The sequence below is a fragment of the Balaenoptera physalus genome, assembly GCF_965194825.1.
Source record: "Balaenoptera physalus genome assembly, chromosome: 14".
Classification (NCBI taxonomy): domain Eukaryota; kingdom Metazoa; phylum Chordata; class Mammalia; order Artiodactyla; family Balaenopteridae; genus Balaenoptera; species Balaenoptera physalus.
Genome location: NC_138893.1, coordinates 74,589,797 through 74,605,395, shown reverse-complemented (window position 1 = coordinate 74,605,395; position 15,599 = coordinate 74,589,797). Strand labels below are relative to the sequence as shown.

Below are 15,599 nucleotides of genomic sequence, written 5' to 3'. Positions count from 1 at the left end.
GATACAAATACGGTGACTTATACCATTACAATTTTAGGGTCTAAAATCTCCACTGGACCTGCCATGTCTCCAGTCTTTCCTTTATCTCAGGGCGGCTGTCTCTCCCATTCCCTTGATGAGCTGTTCCAGACACTGACCACTCTCCTCAGCCTCTTTCTCAGCTGCTCTTCTCAACTTCTGCAGGTAGCCTTGTGTTTTTCAAGCAAGATCTTCTGCTGCCTGCCTTCCGACTTAGTCTGTGTCTATGTCACTCTCAATCACTTTGTTCCAGTTGTAGGGAAAAGTGACCGCTGTGCTGTGGAAGGCCACCCTTTCTTCTCGTGTTCTGGACTCTTGTCTTATGCTGCAGTTAAAGACCTCCTCTCTCATCTCTCTTCAGTGTGCTTTCTCAACTTCCCCTTCATCCTCACCTTGTAAATTTCTGTATCTTACCTATCCTAAATTCAGTAAATCGAATAAACCTTTTCTTGACTCTCCTTAAACTACCTTTCCAGTTAATGTGGAAACCTGGGAAAATAGACATTTGGCATGGCCTTTGTCCTACAAGCGTTATCCCTTGGTTTTTGTGTCACTTCTGTCTGAATTCCCTATATACCCCTTAACATCGCCCCCCCCTCCATTTTCTTTGTAGGTTCCTTTTCTTCTTTAGAATGTAGATTTATATCTTTAGTCCAGTCCTCATCAAACTTTCTACTGTAATGATTTCACATATAACATATATATTGATAACACATAAAATCAGTCTCTCTCATACTTGGTAATCCAGTTGTCCACTGGACATTTCCACTGTATGTCCCACTCATAGGTGGAACACCTCTAACACCTCTCAAGAGGTGTGTGTACCTCTAGCAATGTATTTTAAACTCAAAAATATTCCTCATTGGGGAATTTCCTGGCGGTCCAGTGGTTAGGACTCAGCGCTCTCACTGCCAGGAGCCCAGGTTCGATCCCTAGTCAGAGATCCCATGAGCTGCACGACGCTGCCAATATACATATATATATTTCTCTTTGGACATATTTCTCCTCCTTCATTCTCTGTTTCTATTTGCTATATCATCTAAGCTAGAAATGGAGATGTCACTCTTGACTACTTCTCTGTGCTCTTCTCTCACATGCAGTGAATTGCCAACATCTCCTTTTCTCCTGTTTCTTCTCCTCCCTATTATCACTCGCTTGGGTCAGGCCCCTGCTCTTACCTGGCATATTACAACATCCTGATAACCAGTTTCCTAGCCTAGTTTTGTTGTTGTCCTTGTCAAGTATATCCTCCAAACAGCTGTCAAAGCCATCTCAAATGCAGATCTATCTGTTACTCCCTGGCTAAAGCCATGCTTGATGTTCAGGCCCTCTATGATCTGGCCCTTGCCTAGTTTACTAACCACATTGCTCCCCACTGTGTACCACAGCCTTCATGTGACAGCATCACTGCTTGTAATTCTCCAAATATGCTATGCTTGTCCCCGTCTCTGTATTGTCTTATAGAATCCCTTACCCTAAAATACAAAGCCTGCCACACTGTGTGTCCTTAGAACTTTTTACTTATCCTTTAAGACTCCACTGGAATTACCCATTTCCTGATGTGTTCTCCTTTGCCTGTCTTTATGTGTAAAATCCTTAGAGCAGTGCCTATTCTAAAGTAAGTGCTGTATGCATGTCGGCTATAAATGTTATTACCATATTGTGTTTTGATTTCAGCTTTGAGTCCATTTCCTCCAGCACCAGCAGAACCTAGCCATGACTGAATGATGGCTGTGCAGTATTCCATCAAGTCGCTCACTGCATTGTATTTCAATTGTCCTCTTATAGGACAATTCTAAATTTGTAACTTTAAGAGAATATCTTATTATAGGTTTTCTTGTACTTAGGATCATTTCTTTGGCATAGGAGTTGGATAACTGAATCGGAGAGTGCAAGTAATTTTTATGACTTTTGTATATACAGGCATACGTTTGTCCAGAAACATCAGTTGTTATGTCTGATAATGTACCATTTTTTCTGCAGTCTTGTTAATCACGTTGAGTATTTCTCCCCCAATTTAATACCTGTAAAACAATACCTTTAATACTTTAATTTGTATTTCTTCAATAAGTCAAATAGAACATTTTTCCAGTTATATGTATATTTGTGAGAACTGACTATTTGTCTATTAGGGCCTAGAAATGATCTTACATGTTTGAACAGTCTCCTAATATACTTGAGTTATAAGTTCTTTGTCATATTAGCATAGGTTTTCACCAGCTTTTAACTTTAATGTTAACTGTATAGATGCTTTAAATTTTTATATAATCAAATATATTTATCATTTCTTAATAGCTTAATTTGCCACTTAGTTTAAAAATGTGTCCTTCATGATTTGCAGTCCATCTTTTTTTTTGGTCTTGATTTATTATTTTTTAAAGTCCCTAAACTCTTTAAATTCAACTGGAAGTCATTTTTTATATATAATAATTAGTCTTTCCCAATTGTGGTATACATAACAGCATTTTAAAAAATATTTTCTTCCCTATTGTTTCTTCCCCATTGCAATGCTTATTTGATATGTGAAAGCCTTCATAAAATGTCTGTTTCCAATCTCTTGTTAATGAAACTGCAATATTTTTTTTGTTCCCAGTATATCTGAAGAAGAGTGTATACTTTGCTCATGACCAACACATTATAATTATTTGCTTACTTACTTTTCTCTCTGGAAAGATGTATCATTCACATATATATTCTACAGTTTATCCCTGAACAACACAGTTTTGAACTGCGTGAGTCCACTTACATGCAGATTTTTTTCAATAATATATACTGTGGTACTACACCGATCTGCAGTTGGTTGAATCCAAGGATGTGAGCCTTGTGGATATGGAGGAACTGTGGATGTCAAGGGCCGACTAAAAGTTATACCCAGATTTTTGACTTTGCAGAGGTTCGGTGCCCCTAACCCCTGCTTTGGTGCCCCTAACCCCCGCGTTGTTCAAGGGTCAACTGTAATTTCCTTGCTTGCATTACTTCATCAGTATATGTTTCTGGATAGTTGAATAGCAGTAAACAAAATGGGCTAACTATAGGGTAATGATACCTTATACTTGGAAATGTAACTGGATTCCTGCTAACCTTGACAATAGGTTTCTCTTAATACTATTAGGAATTTCTTATAGACTAAGTTGACAGGGTATTTACTCTTTGATTTAGGCAGTTCTCATGAAAGTAGCTCATGGAAAAAGAATCTTCCTTGTTATCCTTCAGGCACATTTATCTTTCTGCTGATTTCTGAACCAGCCATGAAATGACTCTGTGCCTTTAATTACACAGTTTTCTCTACTTGTGGCCTTCATTTCCTCTGACAGGCAACTCTTATACATTCCTTGAAATCTAGCTGAAGTTACTGTTTTGTGTGTAATTTATTTTACTACGTGGCCTAGTTCCCAATTTTCTTGTCTGTAAAGTGGGGATAATAGTACCTACCTCAGGGTTGCAGTCGGAATCAACTACTTAGATACCTAAAAGGTACTTAGTTCTTGGCACCCGATTAATACTCAATGAATGTTAGCTGTTGCTGCTATTATTGTTCATTGTTTACGTGTCAGACTCCTTAGACTATGAATTCTTAGAAGACCAAAATGGGTTTTTTTAAAAAATGGATTAATAGCTGGCATATTTAAGAAGAATTTCCCCCTTAAATAAACAACCAATTCATTACTCAGTCTTCATCATTGATTTAATGCTTCTCATTAGTGTTTTTAAATACAATTAAATACTTCATGTTAAATTTTTTAAAATATTTCAGAATGAAGATTTATTAAATGAAATAAAACAACTTAAAGATGAAATAAAGAAAAAAGATGAAAAAATCCAACTATTAGAACATCAGCTTGTAAGTATTATAGTGTAGTATGTAAAGTGCAGGCTTTTCAAACTGGGCAATATGTATATTTTTTTATAAAACTGGCCAGAATTGAAACTGGATTTTATTTTTACCTTTTAAGATTGCACTATTGTATTATTTTTAGGTTACATGCACTCTTAAAGTATGTGGTTTAACTTTCAGTCTAAATAATAAATTTTCAAGGTGAAAAACTCAATCCATTTTAAGTTGCCTCTGTTTTGGGTATTTGAAATTCACCAATTTACATTCATGTTGTTGAGGAATGAACCTGGGTGTTTAGTCTTAGGAATCTGAATGGCTGTCTGTTAGAATGGCTGTTCTAAAAAAAAATGTTTCTTGCCCATGGATGATACTGAGTGATCTCTCAGAGATATGTCTGAATCTTTATAATTTTATAATTGTTATGATATCAAATGTTAGTTCCATATGAAAACTGTATGTGCTGTATCTTGAATTTAATTATAATTTGGTTTGTAATAATAAAAGGCCAGGATAACAAGAATATAATGGCATAACAATCACAACAAGCCAAAGTAAATCTTTGTTGGAAGTCAAAACTTGTTTTGACATAGCAAAGCAATGCAGCAATATGAAGGAGTAATCTCACTCAGAATATAAAGAATATAATATACTGAGCTCTGAGCCATTGGGGTCAGATCAGAGATCCACCTTATGAATAAATAGTAAGAACAGATGGATCAGATGTTATGATTAAGGGTATCAGAAAACTTATGAATCTGAAAAAAGAATAACCGAATATTGCAAATTGAGGGCCTACCAAATATAAGATTAAAAAGGAAAAGAGTAAGACCAGTGTTTGTATTTAAAAACTAAAGACAAAACCCAACCCAACCAATTTTTAGGGAGAAGAAAAGGTACTTTTAGGAAATTAAGCTTCAAATTTTGCAAAAATCTATTACAGAGCACAGGAAGTTGTATCTAGTGCACTTTAAAAAAAAGGTTATGACCCTCACATTTTATAGCTAAATGCATTTTTATTTATATACAAAGATACATTCTCAGACCTTTAGTGTATTGAAAAATATGCCACCCAGTTATCTTTGTAAAAGTATTTAATAATGCATCCCAAATGCTTGAGAGAGAAATTTAAAAATAACTCAAGAATAAGGAAGTAAAGATTAAAATGAATGAGTGGTGAAATGAAAACCATCTTTAGGGAGATTAGGTGGGATAAACTTCCCAACTACTAACGGGAGAAAACTTAATGCTCATTATTTAATCTTATGTAATTATATATCATTTAATGTTAAAAAATTTTAATTTATTAATTAAAACATGTTTTGAAATAAAAAATTATTTTTAATTAAAATTTTAAATTGCTATTAATTTTTGTAAATATTTAGATTAAATAAAATAGGTTTGAGAAAAGAGATAAGGGATATGCTGAAGAAGTCAGTAGTACTGAATTGTTTATCTACAAATGGGTATCTAAAATTATTCTTTTTATATACTTAGATAAATTAAAATGTTTGTGAAATGCTTTAAGATAACTAATAGTAGATTAGAATAATGTATCTTGCAAAAGATGAAAGTAAAAAGACATCTAACGTAGAGAAATACCAAGGATGTCTAAAAACAGCAGAAGTAAAGTGACAGAAATAAGACCAAATGTAATAAATATAATAGTAAATGCAAACGGCCTTATCTCATGGAGAGAGCTTTGTTGAGGATTTAAAGCAAAATCCATTAATTTCTTTGTATAAAGGAAATTTAGATAAAGTAAAACAGCACAATAATGCTGAATATAAAAGGTTGGGTGAGACAGAATAAAGTTATTCTCATCTAAAAAACTGAAGTTGCAGTATTAAAATTAGAAGAAGAAATCTGAGACTGAAAGAATTATGAAAAGAGGTCACTTTATATTGATATATGATTAATAAATAATGAAAGATATAGCTTTTTACGCTGAGAAGTTTTAATAGTGTTCTTCTTAATTTCAGTGTGCCTCTTTAAAAAGTAAGAAATGTTCTCTTCCTAGCTGAAATATTATTACCTTTAACCAGTTAATAGTAATTTTTTAATATTTTCTAATATCCAGTCCATATTCAGATTTCTGCAGTTCTAAAAATATCCTGTACATTTGTACATTACATCTAGTTATTCCTTAAGTCTCTTTTACTTTAGGATTATTCTTTTTTTCATTGTACTGACTTACTGAAGAGACCGGGCCAGTTATCCTTAACAATATCTCACCTTATAAATAACTTTTAGAAAGGTTTTAGAAATATCTAAGAGAATCCTAAAGAAAGGAAGAAAAGCAAAGAAAAGTGAAAACATTACTCTTTAGTGATATGTGCTTCGAAATTCTCTGTATTTGATACATTAAACTTAGAAATCATATTTATCTTGGAAGATCCCATCACCTACCTTTAGTTTAGTTGTGGAACTGGAAAGTCACTTGTTCAAATCAAGAGAATTTAAAGAGTTATAAACCACTGAAAGTAGAGATAGGTAAGAGCATTTTTCAGATTACCAAAATTAAAACTGCCTTTCTCTTTACAGTTTTTTTCTTTCCTTGTATCCCTAATTTGCTCTTCTTAAAAATAGCAAAATGGCATCAGAGGAGCCATGGAATAGGAATTAGATAACTTTTCTTCAGTACTAATTAGCTGAATCTCTTGTCTTCAATATTAATTAGCTGAATGACATTGGCAGTTTCCATCAGTCTCTAGTGCTTTCTTTATCAAAAATATGAAGTTTTTTCTGGATGATTTCAAAGTCTTTTTCCATTTCTAGCTTTCTATATATTTTATCTTTTTTCAAAAATAGGCACTCAGCTCTAACCTATGTTTACATGCAAACTTTAAGAAAAATATAGCAACAATATGATGTGTTAAATTCATATTTTATGTGAAATATACAGATATAAAATCAGATTGCAGTGCTCCAGAAATGCAGCTGAAAGGTATAGAGGTGTGACTGTTTGAACCTTATTCCAAAATGCTGAGAATGCCCATTTATTTTCATCTTAGTTTACTAGTTAAATGATAGTTAATTTAGATGCATTTGTTCATTGAATCCTCAGAATAATCTTATGAAATTATTATGTAGAATTTTCTTTGTGGAGACATTAGAAAGTGGAATTCATCTTAAGTAGGTTAGCAATGTAATATATTTGAGAAGCCATGACCAGCCTGAAGCTGCATAGACCTGGGTTCAAATCCTGGCTCTGAAACTTAGTAGCCGTCTTCTCTTAGGGAAGTTACTTAATTTCTCTTAAGCCTCTTCTATATGTGAGGATAATAAAAATAATACTGACCATATAGGGTTGTGATAGCTAAATGAACTACATATGTAAACTCTCTAATGCTACAGTTGGCCCATGGGTGCATGATAAATAATAACTCTTATTTGATGATTTGCCCCAAATCACCCAGCTAGTAAATCACTGCATATCTAATGATGTTTTAAGTTTTAAGTAAAAGTCTAACTAAAAGTGACTTGAAAATAAGAACATTTATAAACTTAAATAACAAGAAAGTATATTGGTCCCATCTGCTTCCATGGTTTCCTAATTGGTCATTTGGGTAATGGCAGAGTTCTAGGGTAGCTTTTTTGGAATCCTCTTGGCTGCCCCTTCATGGTCACAGGATGTCTGCCATAGCTCTATGTGTCATATACTCAGTAGTTCCCAAAGATAGGAAAAGCACCTATTTTCTGTAGCATACCAATTTAAAAAATTAAGAGCACTTTCTTAGAAATAACCTAGGCTTGCCTCATGTTTTATTGGCTAGATTTGAGTCCTTTGTCCCTTAAGCACTGAAGAATGGGATTAATCAGATTGGTTCAGACTAATCAAAATCTATCACTGGGTCAAGAGAGGATACATACTTCCCTGAATATGGGACTGCATAGAAGGTGAGCATCTGAACAGAATCTGTCAGCAATAAAGAATGCAGATGGAGAGGGAGTGATTTGAGTAGCTGTTTTCTATCTATTGAAATGTCACTAAAAACTAGATTTTCCAAATTGTGGAAAATTCAAATATTTGCCGGTTATTGTTCTTCATATGTTAACACATAGGCAACAGACAGGACATTATTTCTGGAATTGCAGCAGTCAGGATAATAAGTAATGTGCTTGCATTAAGATAAATGTCTTACAAAAGACATTAATGTCTATCTTATGAAAGAAATTAAAGATGATACAAACAGATGGAGAGATATACCATGTTCTTGGATTCGAAGAATTGACGTTGTGAAAATGACTATACTACCCAAGCAATCTACAAATTCAATGCAATCCCTATCAAACTACCAATGGCATTTTTCACAGAACTAGAACAAAAAATTTCACAATTTGTATGGAAACACAAAAGACCCCGAATAGCCAAAGCAATCTTGAGAAAGAAAAATGGAGCTGGAGGAATCAGGCTCCCAGACTTCAGACTATACTACAGAGCTACAGTAATCAAGACAGTATGGTACTGGTACAAAAACAGAAATATAGATCAGTGGAACAGGATAGAAAGCCCAGAGATAAACCCATGCACATATGGTCACCTTATCTTTGATAAAGGAGGCAAGAGAATACAGTGGAGAAAAGACAGCCTTTTCAATTAAGTGTTGCTGGGAAAACTGGACAGCTACATGTAAAAGAATGAAATTAGAACACTCCCTAACACCATACACAAAAATAAACTCAAAATGGATTAAAGACCTAAATGTAAGGCCAGACAGTATAAAACTCTTACAGGAAGATATAGGCAGAACACTCTATGACATAAATCACAGTAGGATTCTTTTTGACCCATCTCCTAGAGAAATGGAAATAAAAGCAAACATAAACAAATGGGACCTAATGAAACTTAAAAGCTTTTGCACAGCAAAGGAAATTACAAACAAGATGAAAAGACAACCCTCAGAATGGGAGAAAATATTTGCAAACGAAGCAACTGACAAAGGATTACTCTCCAAAATATACAAGTAGCTCATGCAGCCCAATATCAAAAAAACAAACAACCCAATCCAAAAATGGGCCGAAGACATAAACAGACATTTCTCCAAAGAAGATACACAGATTGCCAACAAACACATGAAAGGATGTTCAACATCACTGATCATTAGAGAAACGCATATCAAAACTACAATGAGGTATCATCTCACACCAGTCAGAATGGCCATCATCAAAAAATCTACAGACAATAAATGCTGGAGAGGGTGTGGAGAAAAAGGAACACTCTTGCACTGTTGGTGGGAATGTAGATTGATACAGCCACTATGGAGAACAGTATGGAGGTTCCTTAAAAAACTAAAAATGGAACTACCATATGACCCAGCAATCCCACTACTGGGCATATACTCTGAGAAAACCATAATTCCAGAAGAGTCATGTGGGCTTCCCTGGTGGTGCAGTGGTTGAGAATCTGCCTGCCAATCCAGGGGATGCGGGTTCGAGCCCTGGTCTGGGAAGATCCCACATGCCGCAGAGCACCTGGGCCCGTGAGCCACAATTACTGAGCCTGCGCGTCTGGAGCCTGTGCTCTGCAACAAGAGAGGCCGCGATAGTGAGAGGCCCGCGCACCGCGATGAAGAGTGGCTCCCGCTTGCCGTAACTAGAGAAAGCCCTTGCACAGAAACGAAGACCCAACACAGCCATAAATAAATAAATAAAGAAAGAAAAGAAAACACATTAAAAAAAAAAAAAAGAGTCATGTACCACAATGTTCATTGCAGCACTATTTATAATAGCCAGGACATGGAAGCAACCTAAGTGTCCATCGGCAGAGGAATGGATAAAGAAGATGTGGCACATATATACAATAGAATATTACTCAGCCATAAAAAAGAACAAAATTGTGTTATTTGTAGTGAGGTGGATGGACCTAGAGTCTGTCATACAGAGTGAAGTAAGTCAGAAGGAGAAGAACAAATACTGTGTGCTAACACGTATATATGGAATGTGAAAAACAAAAAGGTTCTGAAGAACCTAGGGGCACACAGGACTAAAGACGCAGACATAGAGAATGGACTTGAGGACACAGGGAGGGGGAAGGGTAAGCTGGGACGAAGTGAGAGAGTGGCATTGACATATATACACTACCAAACGTAAAATAGATAGCTAGTGGGAAGCAGCCACATAGCACAGGGAGACCAGCTTGGTGCTTTGTGACCACCTAGAGGGGTGGGATAGGGCAGGTTGGAGGGAGTTGCAAGAGGGAGGGGATATGGGGATATATGTATACATAGAGCTGATTCACTTTGTTATATAGCAGAAAGTAACACAATGTAAAGCAATTATATCCAATAAAGATGTTTAAAAAAAAAGATAAATGTCTTATATTTTCTGTTTTCTTCTTTACAAAGTCCTATTATATTGCATTCCAGGAGATCTAGATTGACCTGCGTATATATTGAATTTTGTTTCAATGACTGTCCCGTGTTTCAGAATGGGAAATATGTCTGTACTAAGAATTGGAAACAAGTCTGTATTACAGAGATTTTTGTTTTGATTAGATTTTATTTTGATTATGGAAATTGGGATGATCCGATTGCAATTAAGAAAAAATTTGAATATTGGTAAATATTTTAAAAGTAAAAACTTACCACTTTAGCTTGATGCAATAATCAAGAATTTGTTATGTAGGTTTTCCTACAAGAAAGCATATTTACCTCCAGTGGGGTTGTTTAATAAATAATATGGCTATATTCCAACTTCACACCAAGGAGAAATTATCATTATCAGTCTTTTCCTTTTTTAAAAATTTGATATTTATTTGAGAGACCATAGTTTACACAATAGGCATGTTATTTTGTGTTGTATAAATTATTGAATGAGTATGCTCTGAGTGAAGTCATGTGAAGAGAATTTATTTATGAACTGAGATGGTCAGATGGATCTTGTCAAAGGGCAGAGATCCTTTAAAATATTCCAGTCCAGTAAAGTCAACACATCATTAAAGGGGCTTTTAAATGCATTGCACGGGTGAAGAGACAACCTTACTTGTGGACTGGTGGTATTTAATAGCCGAGTCCCATCAAAAATGAATTTAAGAAACTGTGCTGCAGTGATTGTAGTACCATAATAGTTTAGGGAAGTATTTAAAGTTTTGCTATTATATTCTTTATATACTGTGTATTGCTGTATATGTTCTACATCTATATACACATATATTTATATACATAAAATCATAGGTAGTGTGTTGTATGGGCAGTATAAGAGATTGTCAAGGGTAATTTTGACTATTCAAAATTTTGCCTTGCTGGGTGAATCTAAAATCCAGTCTGTGAAAAAGATGGGAGACTACTAAATAGATTTTGATGTTTGCCTTTTTATTTTAACCCCCTAAGAGAGACCCTAATTACTTTGTTTGTATGTATATGTGTATATATAGAATTATACCAATGTAAAAATTTGTGTTTTTGTTCAGGCAACTCGGTGTAACTGCCATCAAAAATCTAAAGAGGAAAAATGCACATATGCTGATAAATATACCCAAACACCCTGGAGAAGAATTCCTGTAAGTAACAGATACTTTTATCCTCTTTTCTTGTCATTTACTATTTTGATGTTTTGTTCTACTCTTTTTACTCTAATAATTTTGAATCTGCCATGGCTGTCAGTTTTTTTTTAAGGTAAGTGGATTTTTCTTGTTCTTAGGTGTTTCTGTGCTTTCTAAAGCTTCTCTTCTGTGTCTTATATGAATGAATGTGCATTTAATAGCTTTTCCATTCTGCATACTGTAGGTCTTTTTATTTGAGTGTCTAGTCTCTCTCTTATTGCATGTATTTATGAGAGTAGTAGTTTCCCATGCCCTACAAGAAAAAGAAGTCCAAAATGCAGTCTTCCCTCTTTAGCAGCATATGACTCTGAAAATATATTATATAGCCTGTTCTTTTTATTTGTTGAGACTTTTCAAATATATTCTGTTATTATAATTACTCAAATAAATATTGAGGCTATTAGGAAGTATAAATGCATTAAGATACAGACAATAAAGGTTATGTTTTGGGCGTAGTTAGGGTAGGGAATGGCTTCTTCTAAACAGTAGAAAATAACCATGCATTCTGTGCTTCTTCATTGTTTTTCAAAAATACTACATCTCAAAACATGTTTAGTGTTAAAAATACACTTTCTGAACTCAGCTCAGGATATGCCTGAGCCAGAGAGTCATCATGGCTATCAGTCATCGTTATCCTATTGTATGGTGCCAAGTAATAGGTATTTCGTGGTAAGAGAATGCCTGATAAGCCAGCCTTGACTCTTCTTTTGCCTTATTTTAAGCAGTGGAATCCTAGTAACACAAATGAACAGGGAATTATAATGGTGAGTGTAATCAACAATCTGCTTTTTTTAAACTTAGCTATAGGCCTTTAAAGTTTATAAGATACTTATTTCTTTTCATCTAATAAGTACTTATTTTTTGTATGCTCTGTATAAAGTACAAAGCTAATAATTAATTTGTTCAACAAAAGTTTGGTGAGCCCCTCCCATCTCAGTTATTAGCCTCTTGAAGTAGAAGTGGGGAATTGGGAAAGAAAATATACAGACAAATAAGGATTCTTCCATTAACAAGTGCTTATTGAAGGAACTGACGATGTGATATAGTTAAAGTGTAGAAAGTGCTGTAAGGTTCAAAGGATTGGGAAAGTCTAGGTGGAAGAATCAAGCTTGGTGAAAAGGGTGAAAGTAGTGGTTGAATCATAGAAAGCAAAAGATGTCAGTAGACAGAGACGAGTTCCAGAATTGAGAATGAGAGACTATTCTACATCAGCACTCTTCCATGGAATTTCCTTGAGGTCCAGTGCAGTAGCCACTAGCTACATGTGACTGTTGAATACTTGAAAATGTGGCTAGTGTGACTGCAGAAGATAACTGTAAATAATATTTAATTGTAATTAAATGTAAATAGCCACATATGGCTAGTGGATACCATATTGGACAAAGCATCTTTAGAGTTAATGATGAAGTAGACTTAGATGGATTATAGGAAAGCCACCTGGAACAATAAGGGGAAGTCAGTGAAGGCAATTTTTGGAAGAAATGAAGGAAAATAAAAAAGATAGAGTTCATATTTAGGTAATGGGAAAAAAGAGAGAAAGAAGGTAAAAATGAGTTGTAGGAGAAGATGGTACCTTCAGAAGAAGAATGGATAAGTCAAATTCTGACCAAATGTTCTCATCTGAGGGACAGAATACCCAGATAAAATGGTGAAATGAATAACATGGAAAGAAGAATAAAAACATGGAAGGTGCCTAATCATTCATACAAGAATACTTGAAGAGACTAGGCATATGCAGGAAAATGGTAATTATGTGAGAAATAAGGATTCACTTTAAACATATAAACTTATAAAACTTTATTTTAAACATAGTATGACATTGTTGATCCATGTACAAGCATGTTCTTATAAATAATAATATCTTGGACTGAATTTTAAGTTTTTAAAATATATTTCCAATATCGTTTTTAAAACATTTAACATCAGTATTTGAAGATTTGAATAGTTATTTTGCACATTAAGTAAATTCTAAATTTTCACGATAGGTACTTTTATAGAATATTTGTTTGAACATCTTAAATTAACTAGAGAAGACAAAATACCAGAATACATTTCTAGACTCACACCATCAAAGCTTATTATGTATGCCCTTGAATCTCAAAGAAGGGATTGCAAGATGGACCCAAAGGATTCACATAATGACCCAACCTGGATTACTCTGAAAATTGAGTGTAGGAATAAACACTGTTTTATTGGTATCAATGGGAAAGTTGTTGATCAGTTAAAACTCAGATTGTGCACAATTTGACCTGATACTACTTTCCTCTCATATTTTAAGAACTAACTCTTATTATATATAGCAAAGGAGTTAAGAAAGATGCTTTTATATAAAATTTAAATGCTCTGTTGGAATTAGTTTCTAGTACTGAATCACAGATTAATCTACTTTATAGCATATTTAATAGATATGAATAACATTTATATAAATTCAAGAACTGGAATATGATCAGCATTATTTGCAATCCTTTGTGCTTAGAATTAGGTTTGCATGACTCAGATTTATTGGATCATACATATATTTCAAAATGTCATAGTCAACTATGTTCCTATTGTAACTATTTATAAAATATTGAATCAGAAAAATATATCACAGACATATCACACACAAAAAAATCAATTGTTTATAATTCCCAAAGGAGAAGGAATTTACTTAGTCCTACCAGTCATGATAGATGTGCTAGCAAAGAACTCTGCTCCTTTTTTTTCCCTTGCCTGGGAGATAAGACAAAATGTTAAAATAAGGAACAATATAACCCAAAGATTTGTCTCAAGTACTCTTTCCTAAGTCCTTTTTCTTTTAGACCACATGCCTTTCTGATTTGGAAGTGGGCAGTATTATTGGTTAATTTTTATGTAAGATTAATGTCCTGATTTTAAACTTAGATGTGCCATTTTCTCCCAATTAGAGAGTCATTACATTACTATTTATATATATTTCCAAAGGGAATTAAGGGATTTATTTCTTTGCTAAGCTCTTTATTTATATTCACTATTACTTATATTTAAAATATGCCACTAGAAGTATTTTAAGTGAAATATATATATACTTTGGTATATAAACATGTAATATTTATGATGTGGTCATGCAATAATGTTTAATCATTCTTAGACATTGAACATTGAATATGACCTATGTTTCAGTGAGCTAAATGCTGATAGGAACCATCTTTGTACTGAGACATCACATTTTAGCATGCATGTGAGTATGACAACACACCAAGAATTCTATTATGTGTGTCTTTTACACTGTAGTTTATGAACAATAGTACCTGAAACCAATAACTGAAAAATGGAATTGTTTTTCAAGGCTAGGGACAAATGAAATATAGATATTAGAGCAGCTGAATGATTTATCTGGTCATAAATTTAAGGGTATGTAAATTTGTATCCTCTAATACCAATTACCAGAACTGAAGTAGGCATTTTTGGAACTTTGTTTAAAATATCCACTGAAAGGGACTTCCCTGGTGGCACAGTGGTTAAGAATCTGCCTGCCAATGCAGGGGACATGGGTTCGAGCCCTGGTCCGGGAAGATCCCACATGCCACAGAGCAACTAAGCCCATGTTCCACAACTACTGAGCCTGCACTCTAGAGCCCGTGAGCCACAACTACTGAGCCTGCGTGCCACAACTACTGAAGCCCACACGCCTAGAGCCCGAGCTATGCAACAAGAGAAGCCACCGCAATGAGAAACCCGCGCACTGCAATGAAGAGTAGCCCCCGCTCGCCGCAACTAGAGAAAGCCCTCATGCAGCAACAAAGACCCAACGCAGCCAAAAATAAATAAATAAATAAATTTTAAAAAATAAATAAAATATCCACTGAAAGAAACAAAGTTTGTTTGCACAGTAGTTAGAAAACAAAGGACAGCACCAAAGTTTTCCACTGCTGGTATCCATTTCATGTGTGTAATGTAGGGTTTAACTTACTGACTTAACACAATGAGGGTGTAGGCAGGACATAGAGAGATTTTACTCTTAGAATTTAATGTTAGATAGCAATCAGTGAGAAATGGATGATCCTGTTAGATTTCCAAGAAGCAGCATGATCAAATTAGTCTTTTAGAAGAAATTAATCAGCTCCATAAGAGGTAATAAAAGTTGCTCCTCTTTTAGTTTATGCTAGCAGAGTGCTAATTTATTAGGCCTTTATTTGTTGGAGCATTCTAACTTTTCTTGTTCTTAGGTAATTACGAAAACATTTT

At 34.5% G+C, this 15,599-nt stretch overlaps 1 protein-coding gene across 18 annotated transcripts in view; it reads left to right on the top strand.

Annotated features, from left to right (window-relative positions):
- The window catches only part of CCSER2 (coiled-coil serine rich protein 2), a 149,492-nt gene that overhangs the window by 113,998 nt on the left and 19,895 nt on the right, over positions 1 to 15,599 (top strand). For 11 of the 18 annotated variants that reach the window (XR_014253249.1, XM_082424195.1, XM_082424181.1 and 8 more), the window contains 2 exons: positions 3,773 to 3,859; positions 11,262 to 11,351. Coding sequence is in view for 17 of the 18 variants with exons in the window: in XM_082424195.1 (XP_082280321.1) it covers positions 3,773 to 3,859; positions 11,262 to 11,351 (177 nt within the window). In the remaining variant the exon portion in view is untranslated. Of the gene's footprint in view, positions 1 to 3,772; positions 3,860 to 11,261; positions 11,352 to 15,599 lie in introns of those variants that run through there. The other 7 variants (XM_082424193.1, XM_082424194.1, XM_082424192.1 and 4 more) reach the window with 1 other exon arrangement.